This window comes from Leguminivora glycinivorella, chromosome 1, assembly GCF_023078275.1.
Source record: "Leguminivora glycinivorella isolate SPB_JAAS2020 chromosome 1, LegGlyc_1.1, whole genome shotgun sequence".
Lineage (NCBI taxonomy): Eukaryota > Metazoa > Arthropoda > Insecta > Lepidoptera > Tortricidae > Leguminivora > Leguminivora glycinivorella.
The window spans coordinates 38,279,194-38,298,745 of NC_062971.1; the positions used below are offsets into that span (position 1 = coordinate 38,279,194).

General features: G+C 45.6%; 1 protein-coding gene across 1 annotated transcript; it reads left to right on the forward strand.

The window, feature by feature from the left end:
* Positions 1–93: 93 nt before the first annotated feature.
* On the forward strand, positions 94–18,909 carry LOC125225427. Its single transcript, XM_048129155.1, is given in 9 exon segments — positions 94–1,573; positions 1,576–2,027; positions 3,360–3,691; positions 6,671–6,838; positions 7,384–7,625; positions 11,034–12,871; positions 13,566–13,629; positions 14,048–14,052; positions 14,356–18,909. Coding segments are annotated over 9 exon segments (4,419 nt in total). The 5' UTR covers positions 94–462; the 3' UTR covers positions 14,563–18,909.
* The last annotated feature ends 643 nt before the right edge of the window (positions 18,910–19,552 follow it).

Consider the following 19,552-nt stretch of genomic DNA (forward strand, 5'->3'; position numbering starts at 1 on the left):
TTGTATGAATTAAGTATTACGCAATGCACAAATTGCGCAATGCACGTCTGCGTGGGATGAACCGTAACTAACGTTTACGAGGGTCGTCTCGATATATTGACCTCGTTATGATTTCTCCATAATTGATATTCGCGTTAACCCTGATTAGCCATATACGTATTAAGTTAACTTAGCTAAAGGTCAGGTTATTAAAGTACTTGCGTTCGTATCCGTGTTTTAAAACCGTAAAACAAAGATATTCCCGTAAAGGGTAGCTACGTTCATAAATGTCCCTTTGTTGTCAACGTCAACAGAGATAATGTCACCTTGACATATGACATGTATGCGATGGGAACGTGACGGAATTGATAGCAATAATTATGTCGTTCTTAATTTATTTTACTGTTAACTATGTAAATTGAATTATCGCTAGCATCCATTAGACGTTATGCTCGCGTCTGTCGGGGAGCGTGGGCTGTAGAGATGGACGACGGGGGTATGAACCACTACGAGCAACAGCTGTACACAGTGTTCAAAACGTTCGACGTAGATAACTCGGAGGCGCTGGACCGCGCGGCCGTGCTGCAGCTGTGTGACGCTTTGCAGCTGGAGGGTCGCGGCGCCGCGCTGGTCGAGTCGCTGTTCGAGCGTCGCACCGAGCGCGTCACCTTCGCCACCTTCCGCAACGGGCTGCTCGGCGTGCTCGGCGCCAGCGAGCCCGCGCCCGCGCCCGCGCCCGACCACAGCGACGACGACTCCTCCGGCCGCGAGGTGGCGCCCAAGTTCGTGTTCGGCTCCAAGAAGTACGGGCGCCGCTCGCGGCCCGTGCGCGGCGCCCACGACGACGCCGCGCCGCGCGCCGCCTCCGCCTCGCGCCTCGACGCCGACGGCTGCGCGCGCCCCCGCATGCGCTACAAGCGCAGCGCCTCCGCCATGGAGGCCCGCACTCCACCCGACCTGCTCGACCACGAGCGCCGCATAGACCGCGTGCAGGCCGCCGCGCTCTGCCGCGACCTTCACATGGACGCGATCGACCCGCGCCTCGTCGACCGCATCTTCGACGACGCGCCCGCAGAAGAGACGACCGTCGGTGAGTTCTTTGACCAACTCAATGCGGCGCTGACGCCGTTAGCTGCGGGCGAGGCTACAGCGCCGCCTTCCATACCGCCGCCCGACCCGCCCGACGGAGAAGACGACGCGGAGGGCACCGTGACCGGCGAGGCGATCGCGGAGGCCTGGGAGCGCGCCGGGGTGCGTCGACCGCGCCGACTCTTAGCCGAGCTCGGCTTCACTGCCCCCATTTTGAGTGCCGCCGAGCTGGAACGCGCGTTGGACGACGAGATACGCGCGCTGCCGGCGCGCGAGGAGCGTGATGCGAGGCCTCTCCTACAACAGGCGGCGTTGGCAGTCAGCCGTCTACGACGGGCCGGCGCCCGCGCGCGCGCCGCCGCCGCCGCGGCCGAGCGCGACAAGCTCCGCGCCGACCTCGCCGAGGCCAACCGGCGCGCTCAACTCCTCGCCCAGGACGTCGACGAGAACCACGCGCGATTAGAAGCGGAGAGGCAGGCGGCCATTCGTCTATTAGAAGCGCGGCACGCGAAACCACGCGCGCCGTCAGCAACGAGGCCGCCGCGGAGCGCGAGCGGGCCGCGACGATTCGCGCCGAATTGGAAGCGGAAGTCGCGCGACGCGGAGAGGTAGAGGCGAAGCTGCGCGCCGAGCTGACGGCGCTGCGGTCGAGATCGGAACAGCTGGAAAGACGCGTGAGCGTCGCGGAGGAGAGGGCTACGGCGGCGGAACGCGAGCGAGCGCGGACGGAAGAGGAGGCGCGCGCGGCGGCCGCGGCGGCGGAAGTGCGCTCGGAGGAGGGTCGCTCGGCTCGCTCGGCGCTGGAGCGGCAGGTGCTGGAGCTGCGCGCGGAGTGCGCGCGGCTGCGGGACCGCGCGGACGAGCTGCAGGCGGGGCTGGAGGCGCGCGCGCGCCCGCCGCCCGCCGCCGCCGCCGCCTCCGCCTCGTGGCGCGACGAGGCCGCACTGGACGGGATCGAAGTAAGCATCGATTACAGAAGCACCTGGCGAAAATTCCTCACGATTCCAAACCTTCTGCTTTTCTGACTTTTGCCGTAACACCGACGATAAGCGTTAGTTTCAAAATTATTGTGGAATAGCTGAGCTTCCTTAAATATGAATGATGAAAAAAATATTCAAACATAATCTTATAGAACTTTCGTATTTCCTATTTGATCTGATTCATAAGAAAATATAATTATGCCTAAAACCCAACTTATACAGGGTCACAAGACTACAGGGATATTCTCGTTAAATGATACTCATGATTATAAAGGAAACCGGCAGCATTGGACACATATATCCGTCAGCACAAACAAGTCGGCTCACTCGGCCGAGTAGCCCATACCGCATCCGACTTCTCATCCCTCCACCCCACACTGTCCTCACTGCATGTCCTTTCACTCATTAGCACTTTTTTAACTACTTTACTAATAATAACACTCAACTCACCAAATGTTTTAAACCATCCTTATCAATAATCTTTAAAAAAAAAAACCGGCCAAGAGCGTGTCGGGCCACGCTCAGTGTAGGGTTCCGTAGTTTTTTGTATTTTTCTCAAAAACTACTGAACCTATCAAGTTCAAAACAATTTTCCTAGAAAGTCTTTATAAAGTTCTACATTTGTGATTTTTTTCATATTTTTTAAACAAATGGTTCAAAAGTTAGAGGGGGACGCACTTTTTTTTCCTTTAGGAGCGATTATTTCCGAAAATATTAATATTATCAGAAAATGATCTTAGTAAACCCTTATTCATTTTTAAATACCTATCGAACAATATATCACACGTTGGGGTTGGAATGAAAAAAAATATCAGCCCCCACTTTACATGTAGGGGGGGTACCTTAATAAAACATTTTTTTCCATTTTTTATTTTTGCACTTTGTTGGCGTGATTGATATACATATTGGTACCAAATTTCAGCTTTCTAGTGCTAACGGTTACTGAGATTATCCGCGGACGGACGGACGGACGGACGGACGGACGGACGGACGGACGGACGGACAGACAGACATGGCGAAACTATAAGGGTTCCTAGTTGACTACGGAACCCTAAAAAGAGACAAACGGAAACATGTATAAAATGTAATTCCTAGATGATAAAAAGGCGGCAGCCCTTGGCCGAGTGAAACGCGCGTGCTGCCTCGGCCCAGAAATCGGCATGAAATAATTGGGCTTGTCTATTGGGAGTATTGGGGAAAATACTTACTTAAAGTCACGTGTATTTTGTTTATACTATCGTGATATTTATCTGAAACATATTAATGTGATTGTAATCGTATATAAATAGGTACTAATTGTTTCCATTTAAGGAGTGTGACTCGTCACCGCCCAGCATCGAGCGCCTAGTCCTCGAAACGGACGCCGCTCGCCGCCTCCGGTCAATCGCCGACTCTTTGTCACCAGAGTGCGCGCACTGCGCGGCTGCCGCGGCGGCGTTGCGGGGGCTGAGCGACTCGCCGGCGGCGCGGGGGCCGAGTGAAGCGACGGCGGCGCAGGGCCCAAGTGAAGCGACAGCGACGCATAGGTTAAGTGAGTCAACTGAAGCAGCTGTTCAGACAGAGGAAAGGGATGAAGAAAAGCGCATCGAAGAGCTACAGAAGAAACATGAAGCCGAGAAGAGTGACTTGAATAATTTAATTGCGTGAGTATACTAACTTAAATTAAATTAAAAATATATATATACGTTGCAAACAATACCTACAATGTAAAATAATTAGATATTTTATACATAATACAACTTTAAGTGATACACGAAACAACATTAAAAACATCCCGCAACCTGAGCGTAGTTGAATGCATGTCACTTCCAACCTCATTACATCTGCGTAATACTCTTATCTACTACAGAGCGCATGTACTTACCTGCGAGCTGCGCTTGCACCGCTTGACGCTCCTAGCAACCACACTTCTATTGAACTTGTTTTGCATGTGTTTTGTTCTACCTACATACCACAACTTTTATTATGTTATAATTATATTAAATCTTTATGTTTTTGTTATAGCAACTTACTAGCGCGGCACGAAACGATCATTAAGTTTAAAAAGTGTTTTGCTCACGAAACTATTTGTAAATATTTGTTATTTTTTTTCTCAAATAAGTGAATTATTGTTATTCTTTTGAGAAAATAAAGATCTTTAAACCGATACTAACTTAATACGAAGGTTTTTGAGATAATAATGCCGTAGCGTAGCGAATGGATACCTAAAAAAATGTCCTCAAGGGCATTTTTACAAGTCAATACATTTTACAGTTATATCATACAGTCATATGAAATATACACAAGAACATGAAAATGTTATTATTATCGTTTGTTGAAAATTTAAAATTGAAAGTAACTCATAACTACAAGTTGATGGAAAGCCAGCGAGAGGTGAATTTCGTCAACTGAGGATGTGTCATAAGTTATTTTTTGTTGAAGAATTAGCATACCTAGTTTGAGCATGTTGGTCCATGCACTAAAACGCGCCCCAAGGCCAAGAACTTTTAATTTTGTTCGAGAAACTACAAGGGGTACAGTAATAAAATTTCTTGACTGTTCGTATTAGGCAAGTTCTTCTCCAAGCCGTAGCATAGTACGTCAGTACGTTTAATGTTGCTCCTGTAAAATGTAAAAGTGTTTCTTCCGGCGCGGAGCACGCGATAACGTTATGCAATGAGATTTGTTGCTCGGTGAGCGTCGTCACGCGATCTATATAGGTCGCAACGTGAGCAAAAACACCTACGACTATTGCCTGCACCGGATTCATTGCATTTATATGCCGCTTATGACCTGTTTCAACAGCTAGTCTTAATTTTATTACTAACAAATAATTATTTCAATGAAAATGAAGCATGATTTTTTGCGTCGGTGGGCATTTGCTGAGTTCAAGGGAGCTTAGATTTTGTTTGACCGAGGAACAATATATTTTATGATTCGAATATATTACCTCTAAAAAGTTTTAACACTTAATTTGCAGTTCCATTTTCTTATCGTAATATTTTTGACACTTGGTCAGTGACGTCGCTCTACTCGTTCGGGAGTCGGCTTTATACGTTCCGTTTAGCGCGAACATACTCCCCGCCCTTGAAAGCTCCTGAAGCTTTCAAGACTCTGCGTCATCTGGGGACGAGAGTAAGCAGATGCGGTTGATGGCTCGACGAACGGTGCCTCGAGCTGTGGAAATATCGGCGACTCGAGGGATGCCATCAGTGCCTGGGAAGATTCGTGCAATCCTGCCGAGACGCCAGTTGAGTGGAGGCGTGAGATCTTCCTTTAGCAGGACAAGGTCGTCTGGTTTGAGGGCCCTACACCTGAGCTTCCACTTCGTGCGCTGCTGCAGTTCAGGGACGTATTCAGAGCTCCAGCGTTTCCAAAAATGTTGCCGTATCTGTTCGAGACGCTGGAATCTGTCGAGGCGATTTGTGTTGGAGTCTAGTAGGCACGGCGAAGGTAACGCGGTGAGTGGCCTACCTATCAAAAGGTGTCCCGGGGTGAGAGGAGCGAAATCTTGGGGTGATGAGCTCAAAGGACAAAGGGGACGGCTGTTAAGGATGGCTTCGATCTGACTGAATAAGGAAGATAGTTCTTCGAACGTTAGGTGGGCGTTGCCTAAAACCCTGTTCAAATGAAATTTAGCCGATTTAACACCGGCCTCCCACAGCCCACCGAAGTTAGGAGCGTATGCTGGAGAGAAGCGAAATTCAATGCCCTTATCGGCCGCAAAATCGACAATACCATCCGTATTAAGTTTTAGAAATTCGTTGATTTCTCTAGCGGTTGCAACGAAATTTCTACCATTGTCGCAGAAGATTTGTTTAGGTTTGCCGCGACGGGAAATAAACCTTTGGAGGCATAGAGTGAACGCGTCTTTTGAAAGCTAATACAGTTAGCGATCGAGCGCGCAAGCGGCCGGTTATGTGTTATTGTTAACCTGCTTGTTAAACTGCATAATTTATCTGCGCTATTGAAATCTGAACCCTATTAACGAGTTGTTACGGTCGTGTTTTCAATATGTCATCGTGTAATAAATGTGGTGACAATTTTATTGGTGATGGTGAAGTGCCGTGCTCCTTTTGCGGAGGTCACTATCACTATAGGTGTTCTGGACTGCAGGAAAACACTTACAAGAAGATGACAGCGGAAAAAAAATCGAATTGGAAGTGTATCCCTTGCCGGCAGTCGGAAAACAATGAGTCACTATCTGAACTCTTGAAGGAATTCAAAGGTTTTAAGGTGCAATTGCAAAACATGCAGAGTGGTCTTGACCAAGCAAATGCGGGAATTGCTAATCTCGAGGGTAAGTTCGCCTTAATCGAGGATCGCCTCGAGAATTTCGATGTTCGGCTTACCCTCACGGAGGATAAAGTTGACCGACTCCCAGGGATTGAGGAAAATCTCAAGCAGCTTCAGACTGAGTTTGCTACATTGAAAGCCAATGAAAACGATAGAGATCAGTTTTGCCGGCTCAACAATGTCGAAATTAGTGGTGTTCCCCAAAAAGACAGCGAAAATTTAGTGTCAATCCTAAATGCTATATGTGTTAAGGTTGGTTTTGGCCTGCTCGATACTGATGTCGATTCTATACATCGCGTACGTCGATTCCCGGTTTCTGTGAGTAACGGTAACCGCGCGGACCCCAGGCCCCCGGCGATCGTCGTGCGTTTCTGCCAGCGTCGCCGCAAGGACGAGCTGGTGACGGCGGCGCGCGCGCGCCGCGGCCTGACCAGCGCGGATGCCGGTCTCCCGGGCCCGGCGGTGCCTATCTACGTGAACGAGCATCTCACGGCTGTAAACAAGGTGCTACTTAGGCGGGCTCGTGACAGGAAAGCAGAGTTGAATTTCAATTACCTTTGGGTTAAGCAGTGCAAAATATACATGCGAAAGAGTGACAGTTCTAAGGTGTATGTCATAACGAACGAAGCCGACCTTAAGAAATTAAAATGACTGTTTAATTTTATCAAGTGGTTTAACTTAACTTTTAGGTATTTAAAGAGGATGTCGATAAGCACTTTTCATAAAATTAATTACGCAGCTAGTGTACTATACAATTATATTCAATATAAACCCTATGGTTACGAAACTAGTTTTCCAATTTACGGGATCTCATCTATAGTTTTATTGTTACTGACTCGCCTGAATAAAAGTTACAACATATTTTTTCTTAATTATTATAAATTCTTAATTCAACTAAAATAGAACATAATATCTCAATCTATTATCAGAACGTAAGGGGATTGCGGACCAAGTCTCACTCATTTTTATCGAGTGTCATTAATTCGAACTATGACCTCATTTGTTTATCTGAAACATGGCTGAACCCTGACTTTTATAGTAGTGAGTATTTTGATAGCAGGTATGAAGTGTATAGACGTGATAGAACAGGGCGTACAGCGCAGCGCGGCGGGGGCGTGCTGGTGGCAGCGCGGCGCGGGCTGAGTGTGTCGCGCCGGGACGAGTGGTGTGCGTCGCCGCGGCACGAGGAGCTGTGGCTCACCGTGGAGCCGCGGGCCTGCGCCGGCGCCGCGCCCCGCTCTCCGCGCGCCTCGCCCCGCCATCGCCAACCGGCCGGCCGGCCGCCACTGTTGCACATCGCTTGTGTTTATTTCCCGCATAATGATAATCACATCAATTCTCTGCGTTGTTTTTTTGATAATGCCGCTAATTTAATTAATACTTATCCGGATGACATTTTCGTTCTTGTAGGTGATTTTAACGTTTCATATGCCTCTTGGTCCTTGTGCGCCGATTCACATCGCCTCAATATTGAAACGTGTGAAGATCCAACTGCCACAGTTCTCTCCGATTTTATAGCTCTGACTTGTGTAGGTCAATTTAACACTTGTTTTAATATAAATGATGAATGATGATGATGATGAATGACCTGGTGATGGCCAATGTTGGTTGCACTGTCGGCGCCTGCTTGTCACCACTTACGCCGGAGGACCCTCAACACAAAGCATTAAATATTTCACTGGCCCTAAACTTGACTAGTTTTTTACCATGCTTAGCGCCTAATCAGTGTTCTAGACCGATTTTTTACCGCGGTAATTATGACCTTATTCGCAAGGATCTGTCGGAGACTGATTGGTCGCATTTGAATACTTAATATGAATGTTGAGGATTCTGTTACGTATTTGTATTCGGTACTTAGAACACTTATTTTGAAACATATTCCTCATAAAACCGTTAATAATAATACTGGATACCCTCCTTGGTTTTCTCGTTCGCTAATAAGAATTCGCAGGCAGAAGCTGTCAGTCCATAAAAGATGGAAAAATTATGGCAACCCTCTTGATAGGGCAGAATTTGAATTATTAAGAAAAAGGGAACACAAACTATCTACCGAATGTTATAACAAATTTATTTCATTAGCTGAAGATCGAATACACAGTGATCCTACTTACTTTTGGTCGTTTATGAAGTCAAAATTTCCTAGTAACTGTGTACCCGACCAAATGTCCTATCTTGGGGAAATTTCGAAAGATGGACCGACTATTAGCAACTTTTTTAATAATTATTTTAATTCTGTTTTTGTTCCTGGCTCTTCTGTGTTGCCTGATTATTTACATGTGGCTAATGAGTCCCCTATTGATATTAGTACTGTCGATATTTCGGAGGAGTGCGTCTTCAAGTTTCTGGAGAGAGTAGATATTAGGAAGGGTAGCGGTGCGGACTTAATTCACCCCCTGTTTATTAAAATGTGCGCTCGTGAATTGGCAGTACCTTTAACCCAAATTTTTATTAAGTCTTTAGCCCATGGTCACTTTCCTTCTAGTTGGAAAAAGGCCTTGATAACGCCTATTTACAAAAGTGGCGATGCGCACCTAGTAACTAATTATAGGCCCATTAGTAAACTGAACATATTTGCTAAAATCTTTGAAAAGATCATATACAACAAAATTACTTCTACTTTCTCTCAACACATTGCGCTAAGTCAACACGGTTTTTGTCAGGGTCGGAGCGTAGATACTAATCTCCTGACATTTACCGATTTTATCATTAACAAAATATCTTCTGGAGATCAGGTGGACGTCGTGTATACCGATTTTTCTAAATGTTTTGACAAAATAAATCACAATCATTTGCTTAGAAAACTCTTTGAGCTCGGTATGCACGGCGACCTCCTCAGATGGATAAAGTCCTATCTATGCAATCGTAGCCAAGCAGTTGCTTTAAAGGGTTTTACCTCATGCTTCCTTCCTATATCTTCCGGAGTGCCTCAGGGGTCTCATCTAGGTCCACTATTTTTTATCTTATATGTTAATGACATGGCAACCTGTTTCCGGAACTCTGAACATCTCGTCTACGCTGACGATACTAAAATATACAAAACTGTATCCTCGGAGGCAGATTGCCATGCATTACAGCACGATCTCGATAACTTTTCCCGTTATTGTTCTGAAAATCATCTTTTTTTAAATACTGAAAAATGTTACGTAATAAGCTTTAATCGTAAACACGATCCTCTCATTTTTAATTATACGTTTTCAGGGAATAATATAACTCGGGTATCCTCAGTCAGAGATTTGGGTGTTACTCTGGATTCACAATTAAATTACAATTTACATATTGATAATATCTGTAATCGGGCGTATAAAAGATTAGGTATGATTCTTAGGATTGGCCAGCCCTTCAGGCGGCCCAACACTTATAAACTATTATTTTTTTCGTTTGTTAGGAGCATTTTGGAGTTTGGTTGCGTTGTCTGGACGCCGCAGTACCAGGTCCATATTGATCGACTGGAAAGGATCCAAAATATTTTTCTCAAGTCTCTGTGTTACAGAACTGGTAATTATTTCGAACGAACTTCGTCTGCTGCAAAGCATTTTTGTGTCCCTTCCCTTAGTAGTCGTAGGCATTATTTAGATGCAATGTTTTTATTTAAAATTCTTAAAGGCGTGATAAAGTGTCCGAACCTTTTAGACTTAATTACCTTCAGTTGTCCGCGACACCCCCTACGTCCTAGATCTCTATTTCATATTAGTTTTGCTCGTAAAAATTACTCAAAGCACACTTTTTTCAGACGAGTCCCTAGTTATTATAATAAGTATCTATTTGACATTGATCCTTTTAACACTTCTTTGTGTAGTTTGAAAGTTTTACTCAAGCGAAAAGTGTTTTAGATTTAGACTTAACACTAGTATTACAAATAAAAAACCTAAGTGTACATTTTTGTTCGGTTTAATATGAGTAACTAATATTTACCTCCTCTAACTAAATTAATTATAATTGTATCCGATCGTAGTAAAGAAAATGTATTTAGTCTAATGACTGTAAAACTTCTTAAGTATTAGCTACTGTTCATGATTTCTTTTGCTTACCTATTAGCTTACATACCTAATTTTGTTAGTATGTTAACAATCTTTATATTCAGTAATGAACCTCCAGGTCTTTTTTTATCCAAATTACTTAGTACCTACATTGTAGTACACCAACTCATTTGTTTATGTGACTGTTTGTGTTCTAAATAAATTAAAAAAAAAAAAAAAAAAAAAAAAAAAAAAAAAAAAAAAAAAAAGTAATATGTTACATAAATATGTATATTTTCGCATAGGGAATAAGTAGGTACTTAAGTTTTTTCGTGAAAGGGACATTGAGCGATGAACACTTTTTATAGTTTCGCCATGTCTGTCTGTCCGTCCGTCCGTCCGTCCGTCCGTCCGTCCGTCCGCGGATAATCTCAGTAACCGTTAGCACTAGAAAACTGAAATTTGGTACTAATATGTATATCAATCACGCCAACAAAGTGCAAAAATAAAAAATGGAAAAAAATGTTTTATTAGAGTACCCCCCCTACATGTAAAGTGGGGGCTGATATTATTTTTCATTCCAACCCCAACGTGTGATATGTTGTTGGATAGGTATTTAAAAATGAATAAGGGTTTACTAAGATAGTTTTTTGATAATATTAATATTTTCGGAAATAATCGCTCCTAAAGGAAAAAAAAGTGCGTCCCCCCCCCCTCTAACTTTTGAACCATATGTTTAAAAAATATGAAAAAGCGAGCGACGCGCGCCTCGGCGAGCTGCTGGCGCGCGTCGCCGAGTACGAGGCGCAGTTCCGGCCCAGGCTGCCCGCGCTGCTCGAGAGCGAGCTGGAGCCGCAGTACCAGCAGCTGGCGCAGGTCAGTGCTGCGGACAGTCAGCGAGCCACGCGCGCCTCGGCGAGCTGCTGGCGCGCGTCGCCGAGTACGAGGCGCAGTTCCGGCCCAGGCTGCCCGCGCTGCTCGAGAGCGAGCTGGAGCCGCAGTACCAGCAGCTGGCGCAGGTCAGTGCTGCGGACAGTCAGCGAGCCACGCGCGCCTCGGCGAGCTGCTGGCGCGCGTCGCCGAGTACGAGGCGCAGTTCCGGCCCAGGCTGCCCGCGCTGCTCGAGAGCGAGCTGGAGCCGCAGTACCAGCAGCTGGCGCAGGTCAGTGCTGCGGACAGTCAGCGAGCCACGCGCGCCTCGGCGAGCTGCTGGCGCGCGTCGCCGAGTACGAGGCGCAGTTCCGGCCCAGGCTGCCCGCGCTGCTCGAGAGCGAGCTGGAGCCGCAGTACCAGCAGCTGGCGCAGGTCAGTGCTGCGGACAGTCAGCGAGCCACGCGCGCCTCGGCGAGCTGCTGGCGCGCGTCGCCGAGTACGAGGCGCAGTTCCGGCCCAGGCTGCCCGCGCTGCTCGAGAGCGAGCTGGAGCCGCAGTACCAGCAGCTGGCGCAGGTCAGTGCTGCGGACAGTCAGCGAGCCACGCGCGCCTCGGCGAGCTGCTGGCGCGCGTCGCCGAGTACGAGGCGCAGTTCCGGCCCAGGCTGCCCGCGCTGCTCGAGAGCGAGCTGGAGCCGCAGTACCAGCAGCTGGCGCAGGTCAGTGCTGCGGACAGTCAGCGAGCCACGCGCGCCTCGGCGAGCTGCTGGCGCGCGTCGCCGAGTACGAGGCGCAGTTCCGGCCCAGGCTGCCCGCGCTGCTCGAGAGCGAGCTGGAGCCGCAGTACCAGCAGCTGGCGCAGGTCAGTGCTGCGGACAGTCAGCGAGCCACGCGCGCCTCGGCGAGCTGCTGGCGCGCGTCGCCGAGTACGAGGCGCAGTTCCGGCCCAGGCTGCCCGCGCTGCTCGAGAGCGAGCTGGAGCCGCAGTACCAGCAGCTGGCGCAGGTCAGTGCTGCGGACAGTCAGCGAGCCACGCGCGCCTCGGCGAGCTGCTGGCGCGCGTCGCCGAGTACGAGGCGCAGTTCCGGCCCAGGCTGCCCGCGCTGCTCGAGAGCGAGCTGGAGCCGCAGTACCAGCAGCTGGCGCAGGTCAGTGCTGCGGACAGTCAGCGAGCCACGCGCGCCTCGGCGAGCTGCTGGCGCGCGTCGCCGAGTACGAGGCGCAGTTCCGGCCCAGGCTGCCCGCGCTGCTCGAGAGCGAGCTGGAGCCGCAGTACCAGCAGCTGGCGCAGGTCAGTGCTGCGGACAGTCAGCGAGCCACGCGCGCCTCGGCGAGCTGCTGGCGCGCGTCGCCGAGTACGAGGCGCAGTTCCGGCCCAGGCTGCCCGCGCTGCTCGAGAGCGAGCTGGAGCCGCAGTACCAGCAGCTGGCGCAGGTCAGTGCTGCGGACAGTCAGCGAGCCACGCGCGCCTCGGCGAGCTGCTGGCGCGCGTCGCCGAGTACGAGGCGCAGTTCCGGCCCAGGCTGCCCGCGCTGCTCGAGAGCGAGCTGGAGCCGCAGTACCAGCAGCTGGCGCAGGTCAGTGCTGCGGACAGTCAGCGAGCCACGCGCGCCTCGGCGAGCTGCTGGCGCGCGTCGCCGAGTACGAGGCGCAGTTCCGGCCCAGGCTGCCCGCGCTGCTCGAGAGCGAGCTGGAGCCGCAGTACCAGCAGCTGGCGCAGGTCAGTGCTGCGGACAGTCAGCGAGCCACGCTGGTCATTACTTTACTCCCTCCTAGACAGTAGACAAAGAAGATTGCCGGTGCGCCGACGCCGACAAAATAGGCGATAGGTGCGATGTCACGTCGGCGTTCGGTGCTACACTCGATGGTTAACTGACACAGACCATAAGGTTCCGGGCGTCAGCATATCATTTCGCGGATTCTAGCTGGGGTCTATGGGGTTTGATTGAAACTAGCCTTCAACCTGAGCCTGGGTCTAAAAAAATTGCATTCGATAAAAGAAACGTGAACTACGAGTAGTTGATCAATAAACAAGTATTGTTACACTGACAGCGAGTCATCGTCCTCCTTGCGTTAGCCCGGCATTTGCCACGGCTAATGGGAGCCTAGGGTCCGCTGTGACAACTAATGCCAAGATTTGGCGCAGGCACTAGTTTTTTACGAAAGCGACTACCATCTGACCTTCCAACCCGAAGGGTAACTAGACCTTATTGGAATTAGTCCGGTTTCCTCACGATGTTTTCCTTACATCGAAAAGCGACTGGTAAATATCAAATGACATTTCGCACATAAATTCCGAAAAACTCACTGGTGCGAGCCGGGGTTCGAACCCGCGACCTCCGGATCGAAAGCCGCACGTACTTGTCGCTAGGCCACCAGACCGCGAGTACCTAACGATAATAATTGGTTTCCAGAAAACTCCTTTGGCTCCGCGGCCGGCGTCTGACGGCGACCAGCGTCTGGGCTCGCAGCCACCTGGTGAGTTCATTATTCATATTCATTGTTTAATAGTTAGCGTGCTATAATTGAGCGAAGCGAAGCGAGGGCTACGTTTTAACACGAGCAATTAGCTTTTGTATGTCCGGATGTCTCGCTCTACAGGTCGTAATTCTCAACGGATTCTCGTGATATTTTGTGACCAGATTCTATGACTTAATATTTTTTTGTTTTGTCGTCCCAGATTTTGGAAATTGTTGAAAATGACAAAGTCATGCGGCCTCGCTCCTTAACTAATAGCCGTATTGATATCAAACAAGTTTTGTCTTTTAGATACATGTAGAGTAGATAGAGTGCTTGTTAAAAAAATCAGACCTTTTGGAACACGAGTTTAAATGTAACAGGACCAATTGGCGTAATCGCATTACATACTTAATACATTTCGCGTTTTTTTTTATAGGAAGTGTACGGGGAATGTTTTCTTCAATTTGTTTCTTTTTAGTATAGTAACGTAAGTCGACTTCTAAGAAACCATTAATACGGGATAGGAACGGAATCATTCGGCATTAAAATTTTTTTTTCTTCGGTCCCATACAAGCTTTTGATCCTCGATAGGAACGGGATCGGTCGGCATCGACAAAAAAGTTTGTGAAAAATGACGTTTTTCTCGCACCCTGTATGTTTTTCCAGCTGCCCTTATTCGTCGTTTTTAGATCCCTTCGCTACGTATTTGACGGAATATTTAATAGCTCGGTGTGTGTGTCGCAGGGCACGTGCGCGTGCGCAGCGTGGACGGCGGCGTGGCGGCGCTGTGCGGCGGCGGAGGGCGCGACGCTGCGCACGCGCTGCGCGCACGCCGAGCGCGCCGCCGCGCGCCTGCTGGCGCGCCTGCACGCCGCCGACGCGCTGGTGGCCGAGCTGTACAAGGAGAACTGCCAGCTGCAGCACCGGCGCGTGTCGCCCCGGCTGCTGTGACGCAGGTACGAGTGCGCCGACTCTCCGGAAGTTTACCGAGTGCGAAGCGACAGGAGCTTCTATATTGACACATCCGCGCCGACGAACGAGTGACGTGTCAGAAACGAAGCTGTCGGATAGCTATATTGTCACGTTACGCTTTTGTAAGAGTACGCTTCGATTACCGTACCGTGTGCGCCCCGAGCTCGGATCGCCGCGGCGAGATCCCCGGTCGTTGAATAAACGAGTACACTCCTGTTGAATCGTCGCGCCGCCTCCGCTCAAAACGACCGGGAGCCTAGATACGAAATGTATACGAAAGCGGCGGGAGTAGATAGCTTCTTATACTCGCTTTTCGTTAGCCTCCGAACCTATGTTCTCTATGACGGATAAGATGTTTCGGCGCATTCGCTACCGTAAACTTCCGTACCTCCAAATACATATTCAGCATAATGACCTACCATAATGAAGATCTTTCATACTTTATTTTAATTTATGAATTTCACTACCATAATTCTTACTTCTAAACTGACCGAACGGCCTCGTCCAACGATTACTTCCATATCCAAAATAAAAACCGGAAACAAAACCGAAAAACAAATCACGAGCCACAGGAATAAATATGTGCAACACTATTTTAAACAGCTGACTGAGGACAGCCCTCTCGCCGAGAATATTGGCTCGAATGAAGCAAACGAACGCACATAGGCACGGGCGGTTCCGCACGACGCTCGCTCAGTGTTGAGCTCACCCAGCGGAGCCCGCTTACGACACCCAAGTCTAGTATCAGAAATGTACAGTAAATCATTTAAATTGTAGTTAAATATGCCTACTCTGTTGCCGCATTTATACAGGCCAGATTAACATGTACGTTTGCGCGATAAAAAGTTGTGATTACGATTATGTGACATCATTCCGAATTAGAATAAGAATTTATAAGTATAAATCAATATTGCGTCGACTGTGTGTCTCAAATGATGCCATATATCATTAATTTATTTTTGACAAAACCGTTGAAATTTGTTAAAAGCTTCTGTTTTATTAACATCGACAATTTTATTGAAAATTACCGACTTATTATACCAAGGAGTATCTATTCAATATTTCATAACTATTTAAGTACAATTATATTTTTACTTTTTGTATACTAAATGTATTCATATTGAAATGTAAAAAATACATACTCAAAACCTGTTAATATTGATATTTAAAAAAATAATTAATTGAGAAGATATTTTTAGAAATTGTAATAAAAGTGCATCGGTGACGGATGCAGTTTTATCACGAGGTCAGACTATTTCCCATAGTACCTATATTTACAATATATGTATGTTTAACTCCACTTTGTTGTTATAATGTTTAATCTTCAAACTTGGCATAAGGTTTTGACCAATATTTAAAATGTACATACTGTACATAAATGTGACCTACAGATATGTCATTTATTATACATTCTTATAATCATGTTATAATTTGTGCATACTATAAGTTTTGTCACAATTTCGTTTTCTGTCAACCCCTTATTTGCCAAGAGTGGCACTGAAACTTGAGTAGTTTCATGTGCTCTGCCTACCCCTTCATGGGATACAGGCGTGATTGTATGTATGTTGTATGTATGTATAAGTTTTGAACAATAGGGTTCCTTCCAAAACGTTTGTGAACTGTAAAAGATGCCTAACATTTTAATTATATTGTTGACTTAAATACTTTTGCTGTACATGCTTCCATAACAGTTTCTTCATGCCGGGATCAATAAGTTGACCCATATAATCTTTGAATTATTATATTTTAATATTTAGACAACGATATACCTACAATAGATATGATGAAGCTGCTCAACATTGCCTACTATGCGAAATATTACCTAGCTAGAGACTCTAGCTACTAACGTCGTGTAGTTCAATGATATATTTAGTGACGTAAGTGTATATGTGGGCGTGTAATGCACGCCGATAGTGCCTTTTTGTCGAAGTCGGCGCTGACAAATAATGTGTATAATTTCTCCACTGAGATCTTAAATTATTTGCCGGTCATACACAGATTATATTTAAACATTAAACAATGTCAAGGCAGTCAAAATAATCTAATCGCGACTGTTAATACTGTTATACAGAGTGCGTGCTCCAATATTTTTGGTATTTTGGACGTTTTCATGGAGTTTTTAATTGTGCGTTTGTCGTCGGTACGACAAACATATTACTTATATTAAATCTTCACGTTTAAAGGGTCGAAATCTATTTCGAAATTAGTTATAACTTTATAACGTATTAGCCAGCTGTGTTATTTTGACCGGAAATATTGTTGATGCATCATCCTGCACTTAAAAGAGTTGTGTTGTTGTGAATATGTACGGATGTGTATGAATGTTGTGTTTTAGGCGTAAGTTTGTAATTCTATAACACGGTCTACCGAGAAGTGCTTCGTGATGACTTCCTGCAAAGACAGGCAATAACTAAATCAATCATTGTCGGACTCCACAATGATTGACCCTGTCTCCCCCAGTCGAAATAAAATGCATTTCTAAGTAAACTTCAATATTTTTACACGATTGTGAGTTAACGTGATGCAATTTGAACGAATTATATATAAATTACGACACATTTTGTTGAAATGTTTATTGTAGATATTTATATAATGAAGAACAATGAACCCCCCACGGGTTATATCTATCTCATTCCTTCTCAAGCGAGAGGTCCCGGCCGAGCTGCAGGCCGAACGTGAGAACTTAGTCAAGTAGATAGGGCGTTTGTAATTGTATGACTTATAGTGTAATTAAAATATTACACACAAGCACTGTGTGGAAATTGAAAACAAAGTGACCCGTTTTGATTCCTCTTAGCCTTTAGTATATAAAAATTCACAATCTGCTTGTTGTTATTGACGTGTCACATGAGCAAGACATTTACTTACATGTTTTATATGATGTTACCCAGTTGCAAAACCGTCAATTACCACGACTGCGATATTGCACCATTCAAATAAAGGCCTTAAATGTGTTTTATCCGACAGATGAAAATAATTCCTTAAAGTAAGTAAATAAATTTTACGTTTATGCAACTGGAGACCTTTTTATCCAAAATAGCTAGATTATTGTTGACAATTTGAGTGTTTGATAATTGATATTTTTATCATAATTATATATAGTATCATTATGACGGTTTTATGTGATTTTACAGTTAGTATTGAAACATCTGTGTGACAAAATTAGTTAAAAAATTTAACCGATGTGTTTTACAATGAAGGTATAAAGAAAGAAGCCTCGCTTAATATAACGGGCTACTAATTCTTTAGTTTTATTCTTCAATACAAATGTATCAATGCTAACCGTCATTTCATCGCATTTTCGTAATGTATGTTATGTATATGTAATAATATGTATCACCCTTTGTACGAGTTAGCACGACAGTGCAAGTGCGTGTGTATCGCTAACCCAGCGACAGTTCCCCGGGACGGGAGACGGGACGCGCGCTGCCGACGGCGGCGCCCGCGTGCTTCGTTTCGTTGTCCAATAAGTGCTATATCCTCTTGGTTTCACTTGGACGTGTGTAGGTACAGTTATTCTGTCAACATTTTGACTATATGTGTGATGTCGCCTATTAAATTCCTTCCTCGTTTTTAAATTGACCGTTTAAGCTATACAAGATCCGCTCAGAATAGTTTTGGTTTTGGTTATATGTGTGATATGATATAGACTGTACCTACCTGCCTACCGCTTGTCTAAAGTAAACAACTACGTAAAAGTTAACGCTTTCACCACTTGTCAGTATATTTATTATAAAGACATACAATCAAGTGAAACCAACTTATGCTATGCTACATACAGCACTGCGCCTGTTCAACTATCGCCAAATCGTATATGAATTGCACTGACAACTTAGTCGTTGAATAAGTAGTTTGATGATTTAATAAGGAATCTCATGTAACTTTATCATTTTTAATTTCTCTAGATTTACATAGAGCTTAAAATTCAAAATGATAAAGTTACTTGAGATTCCTTAACGACTTTGTGTGGGAACAGAAGAGTCATAGAACGTATTAATACATCCGATGATTCTTCTCTTTTCGCACATACTCTAACGTCCATCCAGGATGATTACAATTGAAGCCAGAGCCCTAACCTAAATGTGTTATGCGCCTGGTAGAAGCACCACTCGACGCCGCCGCCGACGCATTTTAGCATCGGCTCGCTGTCGCCGAAAAATTGGAGGTCGATGGCCAATTGGCCATACCAATGCCAAGTCGCCGTATTATATTTTTTATTTTTATTCCGATGCATATAGTCATACTAGTTATGAAAAAAAAGCTGCACTTTTGTAAGTGTAAGAAAATTTACGTCTCGCACTGAATAACTTCAAAGAATGACAGACAAAATGTACAATGTCAATATACGAGTTTTTTAAATCGAAGACAGATAAATTTGTAGTTGAAAACTGAAGACCGCATTGAAATCGGATTAGCATTTTTTAAGATACAAGTTGCCAAAGTTGGGAAAGATCGCTTTATATGGCCACTTTGAAATTCCTTTGCCAGAAAGTCAGAAATAATATGTTTTTCTGACACAGAAAAATACATAGTAACAGTACACATCAAAATAGAATTAAAAATTCCGAGGATATTATAATTTCATCCCTTAGAACGACGAGCGCAGCGAGGTCGGTTACGAAAACCGAAAAAAAAATCTCTTTTTTTTTTTACGTCGTCCGATTTTGACAAAACATGTTTCATTTGAAAGGTATTGCTTTATGTAACTTAAAAAAAAATATTGAAAAAAATTGGGAAAAAAATGTAAGATTTAAAAAAAAAACCTTAATTTTCGTATCACACTGAATAACCGCAAAAAACGGTAGACACGGTGTATAATTTCGATATATGATTTTTTTAAATTAAAGACAAATAAATGCATGATTATAAACTAAAAACCGAATCGAAATCGAATCAGTAGTTTTTAAGATGCAAGTTGTCAAAGTTGGCTTAGTTTGTTTATATGGTCGCTTATAAATTCCTTAGGCAG